General features: G+C 37.3%; 4 protein-coding genes across 6 annotated transcripts; 2 read left to right on the plus strand and 2 right to left on the minus strand.

Annotated features, from left to right (window-relative positions):
* Positions 1-1,071: 1,071 nt before the first annotated feature.
* LOC133878200 (uncharacterized) lies at positions 1,072-1,975 on the minus strand. The gene is made up of 2 exons (XM_062316721.1): positions 1,591-1,975; positions 1,072-1,468 (listed from the first exon to the last, which is right to left on the minus strand). Exons 1-2 carry the CDS (start codon positions 1,912-1,914, stop codon positions 1,301-1,303), a joined length of 492 nt encoding a protein of 163 aa, XP_062172705.1. The 5' UTR covers positions 1,915-1,975; the 3' UTR covers positions 1,072-1,300.
* Positions 1,976-4,495: 2,520 nt separating this feature from the next.
* Positions 4,496-10,140, plus strand: LOC133877827 (transcription factor PCL1-like). Of its 2 annotated transcripts, XR_009901781.1 has the most exons (3): positions 4,496-5,669; positions 6,649-7,257; positions 9,834-10,140. XR_009901781.1 is itself a non-coding variant. In XM_062316252.1 (2 exons), exon 1 carries the CDS (start codon positions 4,749-4,751, stop codon positions 5,661-5,663), a length of 915 nt encoding a protein of 304 aa, XP_062172236.1. In that variant the 5' UTR covers positions 4,496-4,748; the 3' UTR covers positions 5,664-5,669; positions 9,834-10,140. The 2 variants fall into 2 exon arrangements, 1 of the variants encoding a protein (XP_062172236.1); XM_062316252.1 differs by lacking the exon at positions 6,649-7,257.
* Positions 10,141-13,426: 3,286 nt separating this feature from the next.
* Positions 13,427-17,423, plus strand: LOC133877788 (uncharacterized). 2 transcript variants are annotated; one of them, XM_062316201.1, is made up of 5 exons: positions 13,427-13,817; positions 15,479-15,653; positions 16,398-16,430; positions 16,579-16,673; positions 16,870-17,423. In XM_062316201.1, exons 1-5 carry the CDS (start codon positions 13,512-13,514, stop codon positions 17,104-17,106), a joined length of 846 nt encoding a protein of 281 aa, XP_062172185.1. In that variant the 5' UTR covers positions 13,427-13,511; the 3' UTR covers positions 17,107-17,423. The 2 variants fall into 2 exon arrangements, with proteins under 2 accessions (XP_062172185.1, XP_062172186.1); XM_062316202.1 differs by lacking the exon at positions 16,398-16,430.
* A 2,017-nt stretch (positions 17,424-19,440) lies between these two features.
* Positions 19,441-24,131, minus strand: LOC133877603 (protein TOC75-3, chloroplastic). The gene is made up of 7 exons (XM_062315982.1): positions 22,897-24,131; positions 21,533-21,754; positions 21,302-21,409; positions 21,016-21,207; positions 20,675-20,923; positions 19,995-20,249; positions 19,441-19,815 (listed from the first exon to the last, which is right to left on the minus strand). The coding sequence occupies exons 1-7, from the start codon at positions 24,013-24,015 to the stop codon at positions 19,576-19,578; spliced, it is 2,385 nt and encodes a 794-aa protein (XP_062171966.1). The 5' UTR covers positions 24,016-24,131; the 3' UTR covers positions 19,441-19,575.
* Between the last annotated feature and the right edge of the window lie 2,044 nt (positions 24,132-26,175).

Genomic DNA, 26,175 nt, shown 5'->3' on the forward strand with positions numbered 1-26,175 from the left:
GGTTATATAATATATCGTACACTAGTGTGCCATTTTCTTTTTCTTTTTGAGGTCTAGCTGCAGATACGATGTGCTGCACATACCTTTAGAAGCTGTTACCTTTCATATGTGTACTTCTTGTTTATTGCTTCCACAAAGAGGAAAATCTAAGTTTCAAGGATGGACGTCGAAAGGGTGTTGATTAAGTTTTATCATCTCAATAAACAATACAAAAGATCAAAAAACTTCAATCTATGATTCATTAAGCGAGCAAGTGTATATATCTCTATTCCTATTAGGGAGAAAGACTCTAGCCCTATTCTTTAACTTGCATTTTAACTTTCCGTTAAAAAACATTTTTTTATAATTATATATAAATATATGTGTTTATGGTAGGAGAATCTCTTAACCGGAAGGTATTTAAAGAGACTTTAAAAAAGAGAGTCTCCCATGAAAAAGAAAAAGAAAAAGATAATTAAATAAGGTATTGGCTTGGGCATTGTTGACAGGGATCATGAAGGCTTTGTTATAGCTGCTCGCAGCACCATAAGGAACATGATAGCCGATTCAGCAGTAGCAGAAGCATTTGCAGCTTTCCATGCCGTGAAATTTTGTCGAGAGATGGGTTTTAATGACATTATATTGGAGGGGGATGCCCTACAAATCGTAATGGCGACAAAAGTGGAAGGGAACAATTGAAGCAAATTTGGACATATAGTTAATGAAATCAAAGAGAGTTTGCGCCATTTAAGATGGTGGAGCGTCGTACCACTCATACATGTTAAGAGAATGCAAATGCGGCCGCTCATACCATAGCCCATAGCCCCATAGACTATTTTGTGTGTCATAAATAGAGTTTGGGTTGAAAAAACTCCAACTTTTAGTGGGCTCTAGGGTACTAGTGACGCCTCAACTTTAAGATTAATATAAGTTCAACTAACGGTCAAGATTAAGTCTCTAAATCCTTCCTTTTTGTTAATGGTGTTCTGGGTTCATTCAATTTTGTGCAAAATAAAACCAAACTTTAGAGGTTTTCTGGGCTCTCGTGTATCCTGAAAAAGCATTTGCTATAACCCAATATATACCAATTAATTAGAATTAGTAGACACAAATAACTTCTTAAAAAAAGGTTAGAATGAGAAGCATTTGTTTGTCTGTTTTAGATTTTTGGACAAACACCTTGAATAAAATCTGACAGTCGCCTAAGAATGTCACAAAAACTGGAAATTTGTGCCCCTAGATTTCTCCGTGGAAGACCCAGAATAGAGAAGTAAAGAAAACCCATTCCAACAAAGACCTTGAAAAGCTTACATTGAAAATCCTAATCCTCATCATAATCATCATCAATCTTTTGCCCGAATCCCCTAGGCCCAGCTCTTGCTCTCACCTTCTTCTTCTTCCCAGTCTTCTTTTTGTTAGCTGCCTCTTCTTTCTCAAACTTCTCTCTCTCCCTCTTCTGCAAGAAATCTGTCACACCTATGTAGATAACCTGGAACCCAAAACACCTTAATTTAGTAAGAACCCACATCCCAAGATCACAATTATAGCCAACTGTATACAAAATAGCATAACATAACATGGAAATCTGGCATTTTGGGAAAGTGACTTTACCCCAATAGTGAGAACAGACAGGCCAATGAAGGCTATCAAGAGAAGACCTGATATGATGTTGGAGACACCATCATCACTCGTGGACACTATCTCCTGGGAACTCTCTAGTGGGGCTGCTTCTGATGGCACAACTTCCCCGCCAGAGGCGGCTGAGACTCTCCAAACTTGGGTGCTTTTATGAGTAATTCTTTGAAGTAAATTGTGTGAAAGACTGGGTCTTTCGGATGAGGTAGTGGCTTTTTTGGGTGCAAGAAAGCAGTAAGGTTTTGGCTTGTTAATGGAGAGGAAGGGTTTGGGAGATAGGGATAAAGATATGGTAGCCATGGTTCATCTGCTCTACCACTCCTCTCTGTGTCTCTAGAGAGAGACTCCAAGGTACATAGTCAGAAACACTGTTGCTTATGTGTTCCATTGAAATCTTTGGATATGACAGGCCTAAAGCCCACTCAGACCCACCAAAAGTGATGGAAAATTGAGCTTCAATTCAAAAACCCACAGTTGGATTTGGAAGTAAAATAGCAGTTGAGGCTTTAGCCCAATGGTTTCTGAAGTCTCAGCTCTTTATTCACTAGTCTTGGCCCAACGTTTGGGAATTGTGATTCATTACCATTTCCTTCCCAATTAGGAGGGGCAGGCCGGGAGCACGAGGGCCCTGCCCGGGCCCTTTGCTCGGGCAGGGCTCGAGTAGGGAAGTCCATCTCACAAACTCTTGCTCAAAGAAAAAGGGTAGGGTTAAGAGGAGAGATCTTCAATTATAAGAGATTTTGATCTAACGTTTGCATACTGATTATTTCGGTGATTCACTCTAAAATATGAGATATGATAGGTTGGATAATAAAGTCATATTATACTTAACAATATCATTATTTTTTCATACCGATTAGGTTAATATCGAGTATGAATTTTGAAAATTAAAGTAACTTGTCAATAGCATAATCAGGAATGTGTACAAGATGAAGAACGGATTGCAATGTGCACGAAATAATACAAATTAATGACTTGTTTGCACGTAGAAAAGACGTTACTATTTATTTTTAAGATAAAATTTTTCTCAAATTTAATGTTTAAATTGTTTGCAATTTAGACGGTCGCGTTTTAAGAACTAATGTTTGAATGCAAAAATTCCCGAAAATGGTACGGAACATGTAATATTATTGGATCCTATGATTGTTGAAAATGTAATAAAATAGTGAAATTACAGATTTGCAATTTTGCAATTTGTGCTAATTAGATTTGGAATTTGGCCAACTTCGAGTGTCATCATCGTCCACGTGCATCTTGCTTCAATCCTTGTCCCAACCAGCCACGTACTTTTCCTAATGCCCACTTTTGTCGCAACTTTTCTTATTTAAAAGAAAAAAAAAATAATTTTTTTTAAATAATTTTTTAAGTTCTATTTATATTTAATTTTATTATGATCGATAAGTGTCGCCATCTTATTGACGCTAACATAGTGCGTAACAGAATCTGTCAAATTTTTTAATGGAATTTAATTTCAGGGAGCAATTTGTAAATTAAGCCAACCACAAAATTTTTTGAATTAATTTTGATATAACAAAAAAAACAAGTTATAATTTAGATCAACTATACGAATCAATAGTACAATTTTTCTTATTTAGTATAAGCGAATAGATATTGTCATACTAGTTGCAATAAATAAAGGTAAGACGATGGGGTATATTTAATATTTCTTTTATATATATATATATATATGGTGGATAATTTCATAAAAGGGTATCGAATTATATGCTGTTTTGAGATAAGGGTATTGAACTAGCAAATATCTTAAATTGGGGTATCCAAATTTCTAAAAGTCTCAAAATATCCTTGTATTTATTTTTTTTTAAAAAAATTTATAAATTTTTTTAAAGATTCAGGAATCGGTATTTTTGTAAATTTCGTTTAATTTTGACTAATACCTAAATCCTAGCATTTTTTTTTCCTTTAAAAAATGAGTAATGCTACACATCATCCCCTTGTCCTCCTTTTATCCTCCCAAAATTGAAGTGGCTCTTAAAATCACCATTGGATTAAAATTCAATAGTCATATATCAAAAATTTAATGGTGATTTTAAGAGCCATATCAATTTTGGGAGGACAAAAGGAAGATAAAGGAATGATGTGTAGCATTACTCTTAAAAAATAGGAGTATTTTGTGTACTCGAGTTTGAAACGTTTGCTGATTTAATATCCTTATCCCAAAATGACAAATAATTCAATATCTTTTTATAAAATTATCCTTATATATATATATATATATATAATTTATTTATGAAACTCACGTTACTCACGTATTCGAATAATTTATTGGACGGAGAAACAATCGAGAGGTTAGAGAATCTTTCGTCTCATGATTGCCCGTCCAATTAATTTGTATTATATTTTGTACGTCCTCATATTACCCGCCGTCTGATTCCCCATCATTGAGAACGATGCACCTTCATCACCATCCAATGATCCAATAGCGAACACATCACCGCCAAAAGCTATGCCGTCAAAAAACGCCCACGTTTCCCCCTCTCCAGCTGTTCACCAACACTCTCTTTCCCTATTGGTCCACCGTCCACCCCCCCACCCCCCCACTCCAAAACAAAATCACAGCTTTAAAAAACCATGGACTTCAGGTCGGTTAAGAACAATATTTTAAAATTACCAAAAAGCCTCCAAAAGCGCGCGCACTTTGCTTGCGTGGCCACTCGCATCCAATCACACATCCTTAGCTCACTCAATATCTGTATGAGCCTATATCCGTAATTTCGGTTTTACCGGGAGGACACGTTTCGCAAATCTAGAGCGAGTACCGAGTGAAATGTGGAGTAGCCGCGTGGGGGAAGGAGGTGAACAGGGGATAGATATTTAGAAGATAAAAAAATATCTGGCTAAGTCGTCCACGTTGGCACGAATAGAAGATCGATCTCGAATCGGATATTGCACTTTTCTTTCCCCTTTCGTTTTCCTCCCCCGAAAGCCCAAACACAACAGAAAACTTTAATTTTTCGCTCTTTTTTTTTTTCCGCTTTCCAAACGCGCCCCCCCGAATCTCACGAAATATCTATTTCCTCTCTCTCAGATCCGACAACGAAGCGAAATTCGGAGATATATCGGATATGGCCGTGTGAGCCGCTAGGAAAGATTGCGGTTTTCCTGTGTTTGTGTGAATGATGGGTGAGGAGGAGGTGGAGATGACCGAGTATGAGGAGCGAGTGGCGGAGTGGGAGGCGGGGCTTCCGAACGCTGACGATCTCACGCCGTTGTCCCAGCCGTTGATCCCGCCGGAGCTGGCCTCGGCGTTCAGCATATCGCCGGAACCGTACCGGACCGCGCTCGAGGTCAACCGGGCGTCGCGGACCACGCTTTCCACGCTCTCCAAGGGGCTGGGGTTCTCTACCAGCAACAACTTCAAATCCTTCGCCGAGAACCCCGCCGGAGAACCGATGGTGGTGGTGGAGGAGCCCGACGAGACCATCGATCGGGACGGGTCGGGGTCGGGCTCCGGTAGCGACCCGAGAAAGTGTAGAAGAATCGACTGCGCGGAGCTCGAGGCCGATTCAGCGCTCCGAGCGGAGAACTCGAGCGACGACCCTTCGTCGACCGCGCGGGCCCTGAAACGGTCGCGTTTGGTGTGGACCCCGCAGCTGCACAAGCGGTTCGTGGACGTGGTGGGCCACCTGGGGATCAAGAACGCGGTGCCCAAAACCATCATGCAGCTGATGAACGTGGAGGGCCTGACCCGCGAGAACGTGGCGAGCCACCTCCAGAAGTATCGGCTCTACCTGAAGAGAATGCAAGGGTTGCCCGGCGACGTGGGCCCCTCTGGCACTCTCTCTTCGACGTCGGATCACCAGCTGTTTGCGTCGACGCCGATGCCGTCGCACGAGGCCGCAGCGCACGTGCCGATGCCGATTCATATGCAATATCCGCCGCCGCCGCCGATGATGCAGATACCAGTTCTCGGGGTCGGGCACATGGGTGTGCCTGTGGGGAATCACGGGTTTGAGTCGCATGGTGCGTACGGTATGATGCAACAGAGGGATTGGGCGTACCATCCTCATGTTGGGTCTAATCAAGGGTAGATAGAGGTGAGGTTTTCTTGATCTTAATCAGATTTGATTATTTAGTGTGAGCTTGTAATTGGGGAAACAAGAGCTAGGACTACCTATGAATAGCAGATATGATTGTACTGCTTTTTAAGTATGCTACTAGTTTTACTACATTTTGTTTCTCTCAAATTTGATGGCTTCTTAAAGTGGATTACCAAAAATAGTGGTCATGCCTTTTGTTGCAAAAATGCTTGTATTCTTGCTCCATTTTGTCTCAGCATGTTTGAACAAATAGCAATTGAAACGTTGCATACCATTTACTTGTAGACGATGATAGGAGGAAATTGCAAGTAGAATGCCTTCCAAATCCTTGGGTCTGCACGTACCAGTTCCCATTTACTATTATTTCTGTTCGTTTTTGTCCTTTCCTTATTGGGAAAAACAATGGGATTTACTTCTTCTATCTGGAATTGGAACTTAAACTCTTGGTTGCCCCAGCTTCCTCATATTCAACCAAGACCCTAACATTAGGAAGACTGAAACTGAAATTACAAGATTTCCAGAAACAGCTCCCGCGTCTCCTCCTCCTTATGTAGGTATTTCTACCATAGCAGTATTTATGTGTAGACAGATAATAACATTCCTCCGAATTGTGCCTCTTGATATATATATATATATATATATATATATATATATATATTTCGTTTTTAGACATGTTACATGTACATCTTTTGTACATTTTCCATACATCTCTTTTCTAAATCAACGATTGGATCTGTAGGACCCGCATGTGGGTCTTTGTGGGTCCTACATATCCAATGATTGATTTAGAAAAGAGATGTAAAAAAATCATTTTTCATATTTTTTTTTATATCTTTAAATATGGAATAACAGTTCGAGCACCTATAGGCTCATTCTGGGGCTTTCAACACGTGCTGCTTGTTTATTGTGTGTGATATGGTAATCAGTCATTGTCTGCATAAGACTTTCAGATTATTTATGGTATGTTTTTGTGTAGATTGAGAAGTTGGACAAATCGGTTGAAGCTAAAGTCTTGCAGCTCAACCTATAAGGTTACTTCGTTGGTAATCTTGAACCTCACAGATGTGGGAGATGTTCTTAGGAATTATATGGAGACACTTCAAATCCCTTCTCCTATATATCTTGGAATTTCGTATGAACCAGGCTAAGTAACACACTTTGGCTCAGTATATATGGTTGTTTTTAGTTTCAGGATAGCAGCAGGGGGTTGTGGTTTATTATTTTTAGGCTATCTAGTTCACACCAAGTCATGAAATACATTCTTAACATTTACTATAATTCATAAATTTTATTCTCTTGAGTATTAATTGAATGTATAAAAAACCTTATTTTTCTGCATAAAAGCAAAGAGCCAATAGAAAGGCTTAGCAAAAGTGAGTTAGCTGCCAGTTCTGGGGGTTTAAACACTTGCTTTTAGTTTATTGCATGTGATATGGTTTTCCGTTACTGCCTGCCTGCATAAGATTTTTGGATTATTTACAGTATGCTTTTGTGTAGATTCAGAAGTTGAGCATACTTGGTTGAAGCTAACTCTTGCAACTCAACCTATAAGGTTGCTTCGTTGGTAATCTTGAGCCTCACAGAGGTGGGAGGTGTTCTTAAATAATAAGTTAGCCTCTACACTTGCAAAAATTAAGCACTTGTTTTGTCAAAATATTCTTCTAAGGTGGGAAAAGTTTTCTAAAGAGTGTTTTGTGTTTTGAAAAGTGTTGTGTTTTAAGTTTGTTACTGGTTTTGAGAAAAAAAAAAGTGTTTTTTGTCACTGTACATAGAAAAATGTTTTCAGAGACATTACCAAACCTAGCCTAAAAATTCTTGTGCAGAATGATTTTGATGTTCCATCTCAAAAAGTCTCTTATTTGAGAGAGAGAGTTAGATCATCTGCTTGGTTATGCATTTCGTTTTTCTAAGTGCTACTTTATAAGTATTGGAGGAGCCACTTTAGGACTGTTTGGTTCAAGAAGTATTGGCAGGAGTCCCATTACTTTCTGGAATCTGCGAGTATTCCCATAAATGTCCCTGGTGTACCAAATATTTTGGCAATCTGATATTTTCGTAGATATCACATTCTCGCATTTTGTGAGAATAAGACAGGTGACAATCTGAGATTCACACCTGGTGGGAATGTTGGGTACTCTGTCATGTCTAAATTGCTCCCACTTAGTTTCCATGATTTAAGCCACCGTTTGCCTACCACCACCTGTTGGCCACCTCACAAATGGCCACTAGCGTCGTCCAACTTCACTGATCACTGTCTGTCAGCCACCTGTTGGCCACCATCGCCAGAATAGGGGTATCTTTGAGAACTAGGATAAAACATGTTTTTAGTTTCACCGAATGGAACTCTACATAGCAAGCCAAATGAGGAAAGCCCACATTCCCAAGCATCTCATTTGTGGAAATGTATGTGGTCTTTCATTGGAATCTGGAATGCCTTGAACCAAATGGCGTACTTAGGCCATTTGCTTCCAACTCTGTGGGTCGTGAGGCTATTTGAAAATTCATAGTGTTTGGTTTATATCATATATTAGTAATTAGTTGCAGTGACTTTGGGCAGCTGTGGGAAAGTGTTCTTGCAGAATCATTAATTATGCACGCGCACACATGTATCTATACATACACACAAACAAACTCATGTGCATACAAACACATATATATCTACATCAAGACTTACAAAAACAATAATTTAATCTATATCTATTATATTAGGAAGATAATTTCCTTTTATCTTTTGAAGTATTCACATTACAAAATTAAAATAATACTATAAAAAATAATAAAAATTAACTTATACGATTTCATATAAGTTTATACGAGTTGAGCCAAGTTTATACGTGTATGGCTCGTTTAATAATTGAACCTAATTTTGTGTTAACGGTCGGCTCATTTATTAAATGAACAGAGATAGAGCCTATTCGTGAGCGGCTCTGTTCGTTTAGATACCTATGCACATCATTTTAATCTCAATAAGATTGGTTGTTCTTCTCTCTGTGCAATTATACTGGCATATGTGACCTTTTAGCTAAAACAATCATTTAGCATAATCCTTTTTGCCATTTTAGGAAAATTGCCTTTGTAGGATTGATTAGGTGAATAGAGTTTTAGAATCTGAATCTTTCTCACAATTGTTGGAGAAAAGCTTTAGTTTTCCAATACCATTAATTTTTGTAGTAGTACATAATTTTATAAATGCGAGAGATAGATAAGTTGGAAGTTCAATTACTGTAATCTGCAGAATAGATTGACGTGTTTTGAACCAGTTGACACTTGTTTCCTGTTTCGTTTCAGTAAGACTATTCTCTTGTCCAAAAGATCATGTAGCGATTCAGATTGTTCATCTAGTTCCTGTTGATACCTCTAATGTTCTTGTCTGGTTCACTATCTTTCAAAGATCTATAAAGGTAGTGAATTAGCTTTGTTGAACTTCCAATCTTATGAGATGAATTCAGTTTGAAGAAAGAGAAATGGATAATGGATTAATAGGCTGATTGTTCGGGATTAGCGTATGTTCTCTAAAAGTGTGTTCTGTTGTGCTCACAACATCTCTGCATATGTGCTATGGTTAGTTTCAAAATTCATCTCATGTGTTGCTAATATATCTGAAACATGGAAGAGTTAGACGATTGAAAACGTAAGAAGAACTAAAGTGGTTTTGGAGCCAAATGTATGGTACCGGTACAAGTTAGAAATTTTTTCTGACTTAATAACTCTGCAGACCCTATGTTTTAGACCTCCTGTTGCAGTATCCATTTTTCTTCAGGATCAAGGGTGTGTGGAAGGACAAAAGAAACTGTAGGGACAGATATCAGATTAATCAACATCTGCAAGGATGCAAAAATCTTCCCAAATGCTAGTGCTTGAAATTTGTCTAAACACTTCTGATAGAAGTGCAGAGGCAGAGGAGAGGTATTAGTGAAAATGACTTTTGGCTGAAGGGACTAAGTTCATTGTGAATTTCTCTCATTGTTTCAATGGCACTAAAAAGATCATTTTTTATGAACAATAATTGATTAATTTTCTCTTGGATGGTTTTGGAAGTGGTCTTGGATGACATTATAATGTGTTTGAGTTGAGATTCAGGGTTCATTATTCAGTTGGGTTGTGTAAAAGGATTTTCAATTGATTGATATTGAGTTACACCAGTATATGTCTCACTTGCAGGGATATGTTGCTCCAAGTTTATTCTGAAGGGAGCTTGCTGGAGGCCGTAAGGCATCTACAATGGCAGTTATGCTCAATTGCTGATATACACATTGATGTGTGATGCTGCTGTCAATCAAGATGATTACCAGTTTACCTCCCATAGAGATTTACCATTTTGAAGTATAATTTTGTTTTTTCCAATTAGTGCTGCTTGTGCTTGGAAAGCATGTCAGACTGAAGCCTGCTTAATAAATAATTATTGAATGGAATTTGTATGAGTTTTGGTTGGTTTCTAAATAACATTATCTCACTGGTTGATGCCGTTTCACGATTTTGCACTTTTATGAGGCTTCTCTCTGGATCTTTATTTTAGTATGAATCGAAGAACTCCACTTCAAGTCTCGTCGATCCAGCACTCATTAGGACTGTAATTGAGCTCAGTCGAGTCATGTGTTCAAGGGTTTTTTTTTTTTTTTTCTTCAAACACGAGCAGAATTTAAACTTATTTCTGAGCTAGATAATCTGTTCAAGTTCTAATCATTAATCATTTAATTTTAGAACGAGTTCGAGCTTTTAGTTAATTATTGTTAAGATTTATTAGCTGAATAATTAGATAAATTAATTTCAATTTTAAACAATTTAATCTTGAGTTTATATGTTTATCTTAAAGTATGAATGTACATTCATTACACACACATAAGTATACATACGTATAAACCCCACCCACACACACACACACATGGGAGATGATACAAAAACACTCAATATACACTTACCTTGTCACATGGGGCGGGGCTTATGTGGTGTGGGTCCCATGTGAGATGATGGGTCTATAAAGAGTGTGTATTGGTTTTTTTTTTTTTTTTTTTTTTTTTTTTTTTGACCTGACACAAATATACATATATCTACGTCAAGATCCAAAATTACAAGAATTTAAGCTATATTTATTACATTATACACATGTTCTCGTTACAAAGTTAAAAATTATATTATAAAAATAAAGTTATACAAATTTGTACGAGCCAAATTGAATTTATAAAAGTTTGGTTTAAACTTTGCTCGTTTAATAAATAAACCGATTAGAAGCCAAATTTATTTAAAGTGAGTCCCAGCCTAATTTCGAGTGTGTCTGTACTTTTCTTTCAGCCGGTGGAATATACTTTTTCCAGTTTATTAGGTGGCCAATCATGAAGTTGCATGGAAATTGGAAGCTGACCTGAATGAGATCAACATCAACTATAAGTTGATAAAGTCCAATTTATTATATTATTTTAGTAGTATAGACTTTTAGGAGATAAGTTATATTAAGTTATCTTTCAAGATCCAGCTAATCTTATTTATCCTCGTAATCTGAACAAAATTGGGAGAGAAAAATTATTTTGTTCTTCAAATTACCCTAACATGAGGAGGTTTAGAATTATTCGAAATATTCTATTGTTCTAGTATTATTTCTTCGAAATAGCCCACCACCAGCACAGTCCATTTCCCCCATGCAAATTCATTTGGCTGAAAATCATCCCACATAATCCTGCATATCAAGCATGAAGGCAATAGTCGTGACTATAGGGACAAGAATTATTACCCGTTGCCAATTGACAAGTTTTTGCATTATTTATAGCGGCATAAATGCATTCATCACTATAAAATACGGGGCAAAATTGTCATTTTAATTTTTTGGACAATTTTGCTCCTTGTTTTACGAAGGACCGGCTCCTCTCTATTTCGAGCAGTGCTATACGGCTCCCTCCCATGAGACTTTCATCCGATACACGTGGCATTTCTTTTGGAATATATATATACATAAATATAAGTGCAGCATTTCAGTTTTTTAGTCAATAAATCATGCATGAGTCGAATGAAAGTCTCGTGGGAGGGGGCCGTATAGCACTGCTCTTCCATTTTAGTTGAAATGGAGATGATTCGTTTGCCTGTAATTGCCCAAGGTCATTTTTAACCTAAGTAATAAGGCAGGATGATAGTTATCAACAACACTTACCACTCATTGCTAATTGAAGGGTTTTTGCATATTAGTGAAGAACAAATATTCGTATTTTTCAATTTTGTTTATTTATTTATTCAGTTGAATGTTTGGTTCTTTAAATTTTAATTTTGTGCAAATATCCTACGATCGGATTAGGATTCTTTATAATTTTTTACCCGAATTGACAAGAAATAAGAGGGGAGATGTGTGGAGCTTGGGTCCCCCCCCCCTCCCCATCTTCATTCTCTACCTAAATTTCGTGAAATCTTAATGAAATTCCCAAGAATCCTGAATCCCCATCCCCAACAATCTCATTTCTTGTTTTTGTTTTCCAGATGATTTTAGAGGATGTAATTACAGTTTCAGTAGTCCCATCAAGTTCTCTACTTCAAGCTTTTTGGACTCCTCGTTAGCGAATCAAAGCATTACATATCATCATTACGTGAGAGGGTACTCGCGCTCCACTTTGCTCATATAAGATTTTGGACACTTGTTTGGACTGTCTGAATACTCGTTTGAGCAATATGGATTCTAAGGGTCCTCTCACATGAGTTTGTGCATTGCAATTGATGGGTTATGTCACTAGCTAGATAAGTTTCTTTGAAAGATTGATGGGTTTTGCGACTCCAACTTGTCTTATATTATGGGCTGCTTTTAAAGATAATATGGTGAAATATATAGGAAAATAGATCCAGCCTAGTTTGTTTTCCTATAGATATATTGTCAACAGGAAATTTTTATTTTATTTTATTTTAAATATATCGGTTGACGGTCGAAGGATGCGGCCAATTCAGGTGGATTCTGTCGACAATTATTTCATGAAAATTTACTTTTTTTTTAAAAAATTTTAATATTTCAACTTTTCTTATATTTTCTAATTACAATTTGCCATACATTGAAAAGCTACGAGTTTTTTTTTGCATACTTTATAAGCATTTATCTTACTCTTATATTAGATTAGATTTTGGGTACACACAACTAGTTGTTTTAGACGCACTTAGCATGTGCGCATCGTCGCACACGAGCCACGAACTTTTTATTTACGTGTGCATTTTTCTGATGTGTACAATTGCTTTTCTAATACTTCATATTTTTTTTTTAATATATATATATATAACTGCTTTTTCAACGATCAGAAACTGCCTTCTAAACAGTCAGAAAACTGTAATAAACTGCTTCTGTAAGTTATAAAATATATTTTCGGCATATTTGATGAAATCTTTTTTCTTCCCTTATTTTTCACTGCTGTTACACAATTTATTATTTAGAGTAGTGTTTAGAATTTGTAATCTGCACACTACATTCGGATAGTATTGTATTCTGAGAACATAATTGTTATATTCTCTATTGCAAAACTTATTATATAATTGGAATACAATATTTATCTAAGACAATTAATATTATTCATTATTCATAAAAGCATAAAAAATAAAATAAAAAAAAAAAATCACTTGAAACTTGACATATCAGCTGTGATGAAATGAATGTGAAAGAGTAAATAAACTGCTGACTGAAAAATAGAATACTGATGACGACCATTTTTGACCGTCGATGGTAACGATCTCTGGTAGAGAGACCTCCACATCAACCAAAACCGGACCAATAGTAAAAGAGCACGGGCAGGGGCATTGGAGTCCACATCCAAAGCGCAACATGTCTCAACGAGAGTCTTCATTGGCACGAGCGAACAAAGATTCACAGATTACTTGACGAACATGCATGGATTGGCTCTACCTCTGACACCACCCACCACCCTCCCCTGTTTCTCCCACCTCTGCTTTAGATCTCTTCCTCACCTTTCGCTTCTCTCTTTGCAAAACCAAACCAGATCTTCGAGACCCATCTGCAGGTTCTGGAGTTACAAGCAGAAAACAAGAAGTAGTAGTGTTTCCCCTTTGAGAGCGAGTCGCAGAGAGTCTCCTTATGAGGTTTTGGGGGTGCCTCCCTCTGCAACTCCGAATGAAATCAAAAGGGCTTATCGTAAACTTGCTCTAAAGTATCACCCAGATGTCAACAAGGAGGTAAATTTCTGAATTAAGCACTTAATCCAATGTAAATATTCGTGTTTTACTTTCTTGTTTATGGTTTACATGGGATTTTGATCCATATAATTCTAAGTAGAGGATTTTTATTGGGTTATTTTGAGTTCTGAACAAATGGGTACAGAATTAAAGTTCTATCTTTACCTCATGGTCGAAAAAGTGAGTGTGAAATCATTGGAGGTGGCAGTTCTATCCTATAGGCTATAGTCATAAGCAATTAGGTGAAATAACTAAGGAATTTTAGGTTTGGTTACCTTCGAAATATGAAGGACCTCTCTAAGAATAGCAATGAAAGTTTAGAATTGAGAGAAAACCGACCACACAATTATGACGCATTTAGCCCTAAGGAATCCAATATGCCATCCATGAGGAAGAAAGGATGAGGGATCAATTTGAACTACGAAGCTCAACAAAAGTCATTATTAAGTAGAGTTCGTGTTCATTTTTGGTGTGCTTAGCAATCTCCATTTCACTCATATTCTTTCTTATTGCTTTTAATCTACCTCAATTTATGGTTAAGATATTACACCTGTCCAGAAATCAGTAACCATTTTTATGCTGCTAGACTTTAAGCAGGCGCGGCCCCAGCCATGTTGGGCTAGCATGAGAAACTAATTGATCATCCTTTGGTGATCTCAACTTGCTTCCCATAATTTTGACTTTCATTCCTGATAGTATCGGCATACATTCTCTTTTGTTTCTTATTATTGTATATTTGGATGTTTTAAAGGAAGAGGGAGAATTCTTTATCTTCTATAGGTTTTTTGGTAGTTTATCTTGTACTACAATAAATTTAAGGAAGTCAGGTCATCAACCTTCTGTGCTTTTTGTCATTTTGAATTTAAGTTCCCAGTTTTTTATTTGATAGATTTAAGACCTGAGTTTAGGTCTATTCTAAATTTGAGACCTCTGACTGAGTTTTTCGTTTTTCAGAAATGGTTATGAAAATAAAATTATGCCACCCAGATAAAAAATATTAAAAAGAAAAAGAAAAAAAGCCCAAACATGGTGGTGGCCATGGGACCCAACCCAACCATGGCTGGGTTGTGCTCCTTGTCACCCATGGTGGCTAAGGGCCACCCCCTTTGTTAGGGTTTGCCTTGAGGGATGGCTCCACCACTCTGACCGAGGTGGCCCCTAGCCATCCCCTCTAAATGGGTGGACGAAAGCGACCTCCTAACAAAGAGGGTGGCCGTGAGCCACCATGGGTGGCTAGGAGCACGACACAGCCATGGTTGAATTGTGCCACCCATCCATGGCTAGGTCGTGCCACCATGGCCACGGTCCTGGTTTTTTTTTTTTTTTTTTTTTTTTCTTTAGTTATGGCTTCTTTTTAAGTTATTTTTATTTGAGGAGTATAATTGTATTTTTAAAGTAATTTCTGACGAAAATGCTGACTTAGTCCACCCACTTCTTTTTGTTCTGACATTTTTGTTTTATTTTTTATCTGAATGTAATTATATATTCACATTCATTTTTGCCGAAAATGGTGATGAGGTCTTGAAATTAGAATGGGCATAAACTCAAGTCTTAAATCTATCAAATTGAAAACTATGGTCTTAAATTGCTAACCTAAATCTGATTCTTTTACTGGTATATAGATAGACTCTGCTAATATTGCAAAATATTTTGGTGCACAGGCAAATGCACAGGAGAAATTTATGAGGATTAAACATGCATACAATACATTACTGAGTTCTGAATCTCGGAGGAAATATGACACTGGAAATCGCAGATCTGATTATTCCTATTCTGGTGGTCAAAGAAGCCAAAGTACGAAAACACAAGATGAAGAAGAAGAGTTTTATGGGTTTGGTAAAAACTTATAATCCTCTTCAAATCTAATTGATCTTGTATGAATTTGTAAAGCTCTTATGCACATAGAAACCCATTTTCTCTTTTATCACTTACTATTTACATATAAAGGTTGTCTACTTTAATGCTAATTCCCTTTCACTGGTTGCCAGATAGCCCTTGAGAGATCTACCCTTTGAAAAATGAGATATTGTCACAGACATAGCACTATATACCGGTATAGTGACATGCTAGTTTTTTTTTTATTTTTTTGATAAGTAGTATAGTGACATGCTAGTTAAGTGGAACCTTTAATGAAGGAGATCTCTTGGGCCAAAGGACCAGTCAAATTTATCCTAACCATCCAAGTAACTGCATTCTTCAGCAGAATGTCTTAAAAGAACATCTAGATAGACTACTATGTTTGGATCAACAACTTAAAACCAATTTATTAATAAAGGGAATTCCCTAATGAACCTTTAGACCAAAAGTTTTTCTCCTTTCTTACATCATCTGCGTATACTTCTTGCTATTTGGTAGACTCTAGTGGTCCATGTCCCCAGTACCTTTGATTTCCTTGTTGGCCCTGGCTTCCTTGCATGTCATCCAACTTTTTGTCATCTGCAAGAACACCTTTTTTTTTAAAAAAAAATAAAAATTCCCAGCAGAAAAGATCTTCTGGCGTTTTCCATGTTTTCTATCTTATCCTTTTCCGGAGTTAGGTTTGTTCTCTACGTTCTTATAATTAAGCCCTTTATGCTGCAGGTAATTTTTTCAAGGATGTTCAAATAACAATAGGTAGATATGTCCTCCCTGTGAGACATCATATGGGCCATAAAGCTAACTTTCATTATGCTCAAATCTTGTTGGGCAGCTGTTTTCTTTTCCCTTTAAGGTTGCAAGTCTACTTCGACATAGTGCTTTAATTGTAGATTTGATGTTACAGAGGACTTCTTGAGAGATCTTCAAGGAGAATTCCAGAATTGGGAAGCGAGTGCTACTTCACAAGGAAAGCCAAAAAGCCTATGGGAAGAATTGGCGGTAAGACATTAATGTCTTTATCACTTATAGTGTCTATGTGAACATAATAATCTGATAACATGCACCCACACCATATAGAAGAAATTTCTTTCACATATTTCAGATACGATTTATATGCGAAAGCTTGTCTAATCTGTAAGGAAAATGACCTTAAGGGGAATCCTAAATTGCATCATGTCAAATTTGCGCTTGGCAGGAAATTGGAGAAGAATTTGTGGAATTTCTTGAGAAAGAACTCAACATAACTGATCAAGAGGTTGAATCGTACAGCTCTGATGAAGAACCTCAGAAAGGCAATCCTTTTAGAACGTCTGGGACAGAGAGAACAGAAAATAGTAGTAAAGATAAAGCTGGCAAGGGGAGCAGCATTGAGGAGAATATTGATGAGATAGAAGCTACCCTTGCTCAATTGAAGAAGGAATTGGGTTTATAGCAGGGAAATGCAGCTTTGCTTTCACCCGCCATTGGAAGATGATCAAGTTTTGTTGCCATCTTAAACAGTTGAGTAATTTCACTTTTACAACATATCTTGAAGTGACTTTTAAGGCCCCATTTGCATCCATTTATAGAAGAGTTTCAGAGGGAAGGTATGCGAAAAGTACAAAGACTTTGAGACATTGACCTTGTGAGGCATGAGCTTGTAAAGGTAGTAGATTTTATGCTTAGAGTAGAACGATTTGTAATTAAAATTCTTCTTTTGGCTACAACCAATAGCAAGTGATAACATCAATTACAATTGGTTTAGATATAGTGTTACTGTGTTAGTGACTGTGTTGCTTTCCCAAGTTATTTTCATTTCCTTTACTTTTTTTTTTTTTAAAACAAATTGCTAAATTGGTACATGGGGTTTCATAAGGGACAAATAACTCCTAGTATGCCTATATAACAAATAATTCTCTTTGTACAAATTTTGACTATTTTTCTTACACGATTATTACGAAAGTAAGAATTTAGGCTAAAATTTTAATTTATTTTTTTAAAATAGAGAAGAAAGGTTAACGTCGAGATGGCTGATCACCCCATGGCTATGAGGGTGGTTCGACCGCCACCTCTAGCCAATTATGAGGTGGTCGAACAACCCTAGCGGTTGAATTAGGAGGTGGTTGAAACATGCCTTTGGCCGACCACTCCAACACTAGCCTTTTTTCTTTTCTTCCTTTATTTATTTATTTAATAATTTTTTGATGTAAGTTTGCAATTTTATATTGATCATGTCGAAAAAATAGTTAGAAAAGTTAATTGTCAACACTTTAAACCACTATGGTAGTAATCGTCTAACGACCTTACGGTGGCTGCAAGTTAGATCTGATAGCCTGAAGACTACCACCACCACAAGGGCAACATTGCTACTAAGGAGTATGGTGCTACAATTTTTGAATTTTTTATTTTATAAAAATACTTATAAATTTTTTATTTTTACAAAACACTTCCAAAATTTTACCAAACTAATTTTCAACTTTTTTGAAATATGAGCTCCAACAAATAAATTCTCAACTTTGTACCTTTTTCCAAACACTTACCAAAATCTTACCCTTTTTTTTTTTTTTTTTTTTTTCTTTTTCTTTATATATATATATATAAAACCCTCTATACATTTGATTTCCAATCTGCATCTGATTTCTTCATATTCTCTTCAACTTTTACCATTGATTTTTAGCGATTTCTGTTTGGAGAGCGACAAAGTGAGGGAAAATGAAGGAAAATTAGAGAACCATAAGGGGAAGAGCGGTTGACCCACGTTGGAGGAGCAGCGTTCGGTGGCGTGGCGGCGTGTTCCTTGGTGGTGCCGACAGTGTCCAGACCCACAGCATCTAGACCCACGTTGGAGGAGCAACGTTCGGTGGTGTTGGGTTTGGCTTGACTATGATGGCGTGTTCTGAACCCGGCAATGGCGGCATGGTTTAGCACGGGCGTTGGTGGCATTTTCCAGTCTCTTTGTTCTCAACTTGTCTGAGAGGGAAATTGGGCAAAACTATTGTTATAATTCGGTGTTTTAGTAACACTTGAGTTTGTTAAGTTTTTTTTTTTTTTTTTTTTTTCCTGAGATGACATGTCAATATGATATTGGTGGGCATAAAACCCTAGTTGTATGCCATGACCTAACAGAAGTTGCTCTCTAATGTTAAAACACAGGAATGAACACAATTTCTATAAACTCGTTGGTAGAAAACTCATATAAACCAGTTTCTAAAAGAGACATAATCTTTTAAGTTATTAAAAAAGCATGTGAAAACATGAGTAATTTAAAAAATATGTGTTTCTCACATGTTAAAGACATATGTCAATATTAGAAGTTGGTTTGTAAAAAATTTCCTACAAATCCATTTGTAGAAAATGAATACCGCGCTTAGCATTTACAATGTCAAGAATAAAATCAAAGACTTCCTCCATATAAACATGTTCAACCATAAAAACAAGTGCTTCCTTAACTAGCCTATAAAATACTCTATTTGCCACTTTTTTGACATGGTTCACAATCCAGAATTGCAAACTATTTAGTATCACTATTGCGTCTTCAATCACACTAGTCATATCTACACCAATTCTTTTCCTCTTTTTTCAATGCTTGCACAATCTAGATGGCATCGCCCTCTAATTCCACATTTTGATGTCGTAGCACCCGAGCAAAAATTGTAGCCCTCAAACAGCTGGAGTTGCAAATCCTTCTTCGTCCAAGACAAAAAAATAATTGTAGAGATAATTCAACAAAGACAAAAATATTTAATAATAATAATAATATTAAATAAATAAATAAAAACATAAGTGCTTTCCACTCTAAATAACTCATATATATAGTTTCAAGTATCTGAAAAAGCCTTTACGAGACAACAAAAAATTCCAGCAGATTATCCAAAAACCTAATGAACAAAATGTCCTTCAAAAATATGAAGCCAATTGCATCTCAGAACCTCTCTCCAAATCGGAAGAAAAATGCACCAGTGCCAGAGTTATGATCAACAGCATACTCGGCTCGTACTAGGCCTAGCTTGACACCAGCACCATAAGAAGACCCATGTCCCAATCGCCTGTAGACCTCTGTTGGGTTCCCCTTGACATCCTTTGAGCTTCCTAGATCATTGCCATGTTCTGCAAATGCATACACGTGTGTACCTTTTACAGGTATCCGTAGCTCAGCTGCTAGCTGTAGAGGCAACATCAGGAAAGGGAATCAGATATTGGTTTACCCATTTAACACTAAAAATCTCATAAGCATAATCATAATAAGCTTTTGTAATAATTTATGCTCTCTCTCACTCAAACATTAAGTAGGCGACTACATCAAGGACAGCTAATCAAACACTTGCATCTCGAAATTCCTACCTCAACGATGTTTCTGGCTGCACCTATCTCACCCATGTTGTAACCCCTCACAGAATACGGACCTCCAAGGGTAAAAGCATCGTAACTTGGAAGGTCTCCCACACAGCCACCATAGTGGCCATGAAAGACAAGGACAGGTGGTGGTGGTTTACCAGCACCTTCCTCCACTTCCTTCAGCTGAAAAAATCGTGTCAATGTTAGTTGGTGGCGATTGAAGAACGGAAACTTGCTGCCGACGCCAAGGCCTTGGTCTACCTGCATTTTGTACATAAAATATGCACATTAGCTAGGAAAAAAAAATGTCATGTAGAGAATTTGACTAAATGGATGACAGAATCTATTTTTGTAGAGACAAAAACTTCCACATCAAATTGTTCACCAACTCCAATTGTCATAATAGCAATTATATCCGTTGTAAACCGGCAACTAGCTGGAGCCCAAGGGCAGAAATCTTCTCAACTTATCAGAAACTATCAATTTGTGGAGAGATAAACTTTCAAGAAGAAGGAAGGCTCCTAACAAATATAGAGTGAAATTAAGATGAACCTGCTTATATGGCTTCCTTCCTAAAGATCTTTATGCATTTTTCTTCCTTCCCTCACTCTTTTCAAACCCGAATTATAGGGCATCAATATTAACAAACCAAGAAAAAGCTATATGCCACAAGCATCTAAGCTCACCTGAAATACATCCCTTGAACCGACTATAGCTCCATTTAAGAACTTGGTGTTATCACGTGTAATATTCGCCTGTAGAAATGCCATTCGGTCAACGCCAGTACCACTGAGGGTTGTAGGAGGTCCATCTGCACTAATTGCTCCACTTGGCAACACTCTTTGACCATTGGGACAGATATGACTGCTTTCATCACGTGTTGTTATCTCTTCCATTACAAGTCCATACGTGAACTTGCTCTGACGGGTGAAATTCTGCAAGGCATATACATTAGATCACCACCATAAGTTTACTAAAACTTGCCCACAATAACAAAGCAATGGATAAAAAAAACCACCATACTTACCTCTGTAATATTGGCCTTAGCGCCTGCTCGATCAACCCATATAGGAGGGACTTCATCCACCCCTGGCCCGCCAGTGAAGACTGGACTCAATTTCCGGCTGTTGAAGCAGCTCACTCGCATAGTACGGTTGCGTGGATTATACACACCATCCAAATAAGGATGCACATACTCAAGTTTGAAAGCAAGATCATCCTGAGGAAAGAATATACTTTGGACATTTTGCGATACAAGATCTTATGCAGATCATACACATACAACAGAAAATTATACTTTAAGGTAAGCCTACCTGAGGATTCAAGAAGTTGCTAGTAGTCACTGAACCATTAATGGATCTATTTAGCCCATTGAGATTCCGATGTTCAAAAGTAACAGTCCCACCAGGCTGCAATGAAGCCTAAACACACAACAAACACAAGACAAGACAAAAGCAAGCACAACGAGATCTTCAAAACTGGGACCCCAAAAGTTTGATGGTTTCTGAACAGAGCAGACATATAAATAATCAAATAAAGTATACCAAAGTGGGACGTCCTCCACGCCCAGGAACAATACTCCACTCTGTAGCAACTTCAGCTGTCTTCTGTTCTAGTTCCTTAAGCTTTATTTCAACAATGATCCCTCCCTCGTTCTTCTCATCAGGCCGTGGGTTCACCTCAATGTTCGAAAACAAACCGAGCCCGTTAATGTTCCTCAGAGCTTGCTTCCCTGCCTCTATGTTAAAAACTTTACCTGGCCGGAGCTGTCAGCCCAAATCAAACATTCACCAATCAATCAATCAATCAATCATCCACTCCAAACCTTAAAAACCAATCACCCATTTACCAAAGCATATAACTTTAAACCCTATGAACCACATAGAGCTTGAATTTAAGCAAACACTAACAAGCCAATCACCTGTTCCAAAGCTTCTGTACTAAACATGTAATTAATACAAAAACAAGTAATTAGCCATTGAATATCTCTATGTTAAAAACTTGGCCCCGTTGCCATCAGTCCAATTCAAACATTCACCAATCAATCATCCATTCGCAATGCTAGCTACCAATCACCAACTTAAAGTTTGAAACCAAGCGTATAATTTTGATGCCAATGAGCACCGTAAAGTTTGGAATGAAGCATACTACATTAAAGGTCCGTTTGGGTTTGCGATTTCAAAAAGTGCGATTTAAAAATAATGATTTTAAAATATGCAATTTAAAAAAGTGATTTTTAAAAATGCAGTTTGGCCTTTAAAATTAATACAAAAACAAGTAATTAGCCATTGAATATCTCTATGTTAAAAACTTGGCCCCGTTGCTATCAGTCCAATTCAAACATTCACCAATCAATCATCCATTCGCAATGCTAGCTACCAATCACCAACTTAAAGTTTGAAACCAAGCGTATAATTTTGAAGCCAATGAGCACCGTAAAGTTTGGAATGAAGCATACCACACTAAGGGTCCGTTTGGGTTTGTGATTTCAAAAAGTGCGATTTAAAAATAATGATTTAAAAATATGCAATTTAAAAAAGTGATTTTTAAAAATGCAGTTTGGCCTTTAAAATTGCAGATTAACCTTTTAAAATACTGCGTTTTAAAAAAAAACACCTTATTGCCTGCGATTTGAATAAGCACTTTTTAGCGTTTTCAAATCGCAATTTTTTAAAAACGCAGTTTCCAAACTGTTCATTTTCTGAGATTTGGTTTAAAATCGCACTTTTTCTCTACGAAATCGCAATTCCAAACGCACCTAACAAACCAATCACCAATTAGAATGTTCGTGTGCCAAGTATATAATTAATCCAAAAACAACCAATTGCCCATTTCATATCTCAATCAAAATAGCTCAAAAACAAACAAACACAAACCAAGCCAAAAAAAGAAAAGAAAAGAGTAATACCGGTTTGGGCATTTCCCTTTTCACCACGGCGACCTGGGTATTCCCCTCAACGACATTGCCAAGCTTATCAAGGAACTGAATGTTGACCTGCGTAATATCGCCTTCCACCACCTCACAAACCACCTCCTTCGTATTCAAATTCCCAAAATTCACCACCTGCGCACACGCATACCCTTCGTCGTAGTACCATTTCTGGACCCGGTCCCGAATCCTCTGCAACAGCCTCGCGCTAACCTTCCCCTGGTCCCTCAGCATCTGCATGATCTCCCGGTGCACCGGTGGCGGCAACAGGCACGGCTTGGCCCTATCGATCCTCCTCTTGTAGTCCCTCTCGAGGCTCCGATAGTACTCCATCTTCTCCTTATCGGTCATATCAGAGTCCATCTCGATCGGCTTCGACTGCGGCATCATCCCCACGTTGATGCACCGGAACTTGTCCGCTGACTGCCACGTGCTTTCCGTGAACGATATTGTCACCGCAATTGTGCCATCCGGGTTGGTCTTCCCCTCCAGGTCGACCTTCTCGAACATTCCACAGGTGGCTAGGGTTTCGAGCTCTTTCTGGAGCTGGGCCTTCGTGTAGACCCCGCCCGGCTTCAGGGACACCATCTCGAAGAACGAGTCCTCGGTGCCGACGGTAGCCCACCGCCGGCGATCGAAGAAAAGGATATCAGATACCTTGTACTTCTTGAACCCACTCAGCTTGTTGAGCTGGACCACGATGTTCGCCGGAAGCCCATGCGAGTCCCATTCTTGGTTCTGGGACTCGTCGGCAATGGCCAATGCCGGAGAGAAGAACTCTCTCCAGAAGCCTCCGCCATCTCCGCCACCGCCTCCACCGCCCGATCCTCCGAAGCCTCCTCCTTCGCCACCAGAACCGCCGAGATTGGGGGAGAGCGAACGGAGGTGGAGGAGGAGGGACGAGGCGGAGGCGGCAGCGAGGGTTTTGACAAAGGATTTGAGGGGTTTAGTATTTTTGGTTGCGGAAGAGGTAGAGGAAGAGGGAAGCGAAAAGTTGCATTGGACGGTGCGTTTTGGTGTGGGGGAGGCTAATGCTCGCCGGGATGAGCTGAGAGGAGGAGTTGATTGGATGTGCGTTGGAGCGGCGAAGGAGGGCATGGCTTTCGGGGTTTGGAGTTTGGAGTTTGGTGGAGATAAGGGGGGCAGAGAAGAGAAGAGACGAGTCAGCGTCAGCGAGAGGGGTTTTGGTTTTTTACTTTTTAGTTGGAGAAATGGGTTTAGGAGTGGATTTTGTGCATTGGGCGAGGTCTACAACGTCTACAAAAAGTTCGGAATTAGGGATTATGAAATTTTGAAAAATGCTAAAAAAATATTTTTTATTTTTTATTTTTTATTCTCCCATTATTCTAAAAAAAAAAAAAAAATTACTTTCTTTTCTTTTTTTTTTTTTTTTTATTTATTTTTTTATAAAAAAAATGGCATCTTGGCCTTTTCAATAATTTGAGTTGAAAAAGACCGAAATCACTAACGGATTACTCACATTAAGAATTTTGAAAACTTTATTGAAGCACATTGCAACTTTTAAACATTAAAGGTTAAAGTGAAAAATTGGTCAAACTTTGAGGGGTAAATTGTATTTTCTTCTAGGGATTATGAATTTAAAAAATGGTAAAATTTATTTTATTTTTTATTCTACTATTATTCTACAAGCCTCACATGGCACGTGACAGTTTCAATTAATCTTGGATCTTTTATTTTTTTTAATAAGGAATTATTCAAAAAATAGTTAAAATTGTTTCATCAGTATGGTAGAATAATTGTAAGATAAAAATATTATTTATAACATTACACTTCAAGAGTTATATCATCAAAGAAAAAAAAAAGTATGGATTAAGGATTATGGACTACATGCATTGTATAAGTTATGGGAAGTGAGAAGAGTTGGATGGGTGGAGATAAAATGTTGAAAGAGTGGATGGGATGGATACCAAAATTTAGTAATTTTGGGGTTGCTAAATGAGAGTAGTCTGAGTTTAAGGTAATTTTTTTTCAATCCAATTTGAATAAAACTTTGTCCAATGCTAAAGCTGAATGAAAAATAGTTCTCTCACCAATTTAAAGGGGTCACAAAATTTAGTTTTTTTATTTTTATTTAGATTACTAATGGACTGTAATAAGATTAGTATTATAATTAGTTTCCCCCCCCCCCCCCCCCCCCCCCCCCCCCCCCTGAAGTTGGTAATGATTTAAAGAAGATAGAATTTGGATTTATTTGGACAAAATTGGTGATGGAAAACCATCATCAAGGTTCTTCTTATACTAGTCAATATGATAATTGGACTTTTTTATATTATTATTATTATTTCAAAAGAACAACAAATAAAGTTGTATATAAATTTTAAATACAAATAAAAACATTACATGTATCTGGAAAAATTACAAGATATAATTACAAGAAGTAGATAATATATGTAGTAGGCTCTTCTCTCTTTGTTTCTAGGGATAGAAGCTTCATATCTTAGTAAGAGACTCTCTTCTCCTTTTGTAAAACAAGCATGCCTTGGTGCTCAGTCTTCACCTGCAAACGTAAGTAGTACGTCATCTGTTAGTAGTGCATCTGCAGGTATGATTTATATTGTGTATACGACAAAATTAATTTTAATTTGTTTTCATTACCCCTTTAAATTTGCGTATAATATTATATACTTTAATTGTTTTTATTACTTGCAGGTAATGCGACAACAGTTGGTCCGTTGTCGCCTATTGGACGACGGTTGAGCCAGCACTCCCCTGTTGCTACACCATCCTTTGCGCAGCAATAGCCGGTTGGCGAGAACACGCCTGAGACGGTACCTCGTGATCCGCAGGGACGCCCTTTGGATTTGTAGATATTTTGTGTAATTATTTTTTGTTAGTAACGAATATGTTTATTTTGTGTAATTATTTTTTGTTATTTTTTGTTAGTAATGAATATGTTTATTTTTTGTAATTATTTTTTATTTGTAAAGATTTGCGTAGTTAACAAATACGTTATTAATTATTGATTTGTGTAATTTGATTTTGTGATATTTTTGGGTAAAATAAATATTGCGATATTTCTGATCGGAAATAAGAAAATTACAAAAAAAGAAGAAGTAATTAACCCAAAATTTTTTTAAAAAAACAAGAACAAAACTAAATTAAAAAAGATTTAAATTAAATTAAAAATACAATTAAAAATTTAAAAAAGAATTAAATAAAAAATACAATTAATTTTTTTTTTATTTTTAAAAAAATTTACACACGTGTATTTTAATACTCGTGGCTGACAGTCAGACA

Source organism: Alnus glutinosa, chromosome 9 (genome assembly GCF_958979055.1).
Source record: "Alnus glutinosa chromosome 9, dhAlnGlut1.1, whole genome shotgun sequence".
In the NCBI taxonomy this organism is placed as follows: domain Eukaryota; kingdom Viridiplantae; phylum Streptophyta; class Magnoliopsida; order Fagales; family Betulaceae; genus Alnus; species Alnus glutinosa.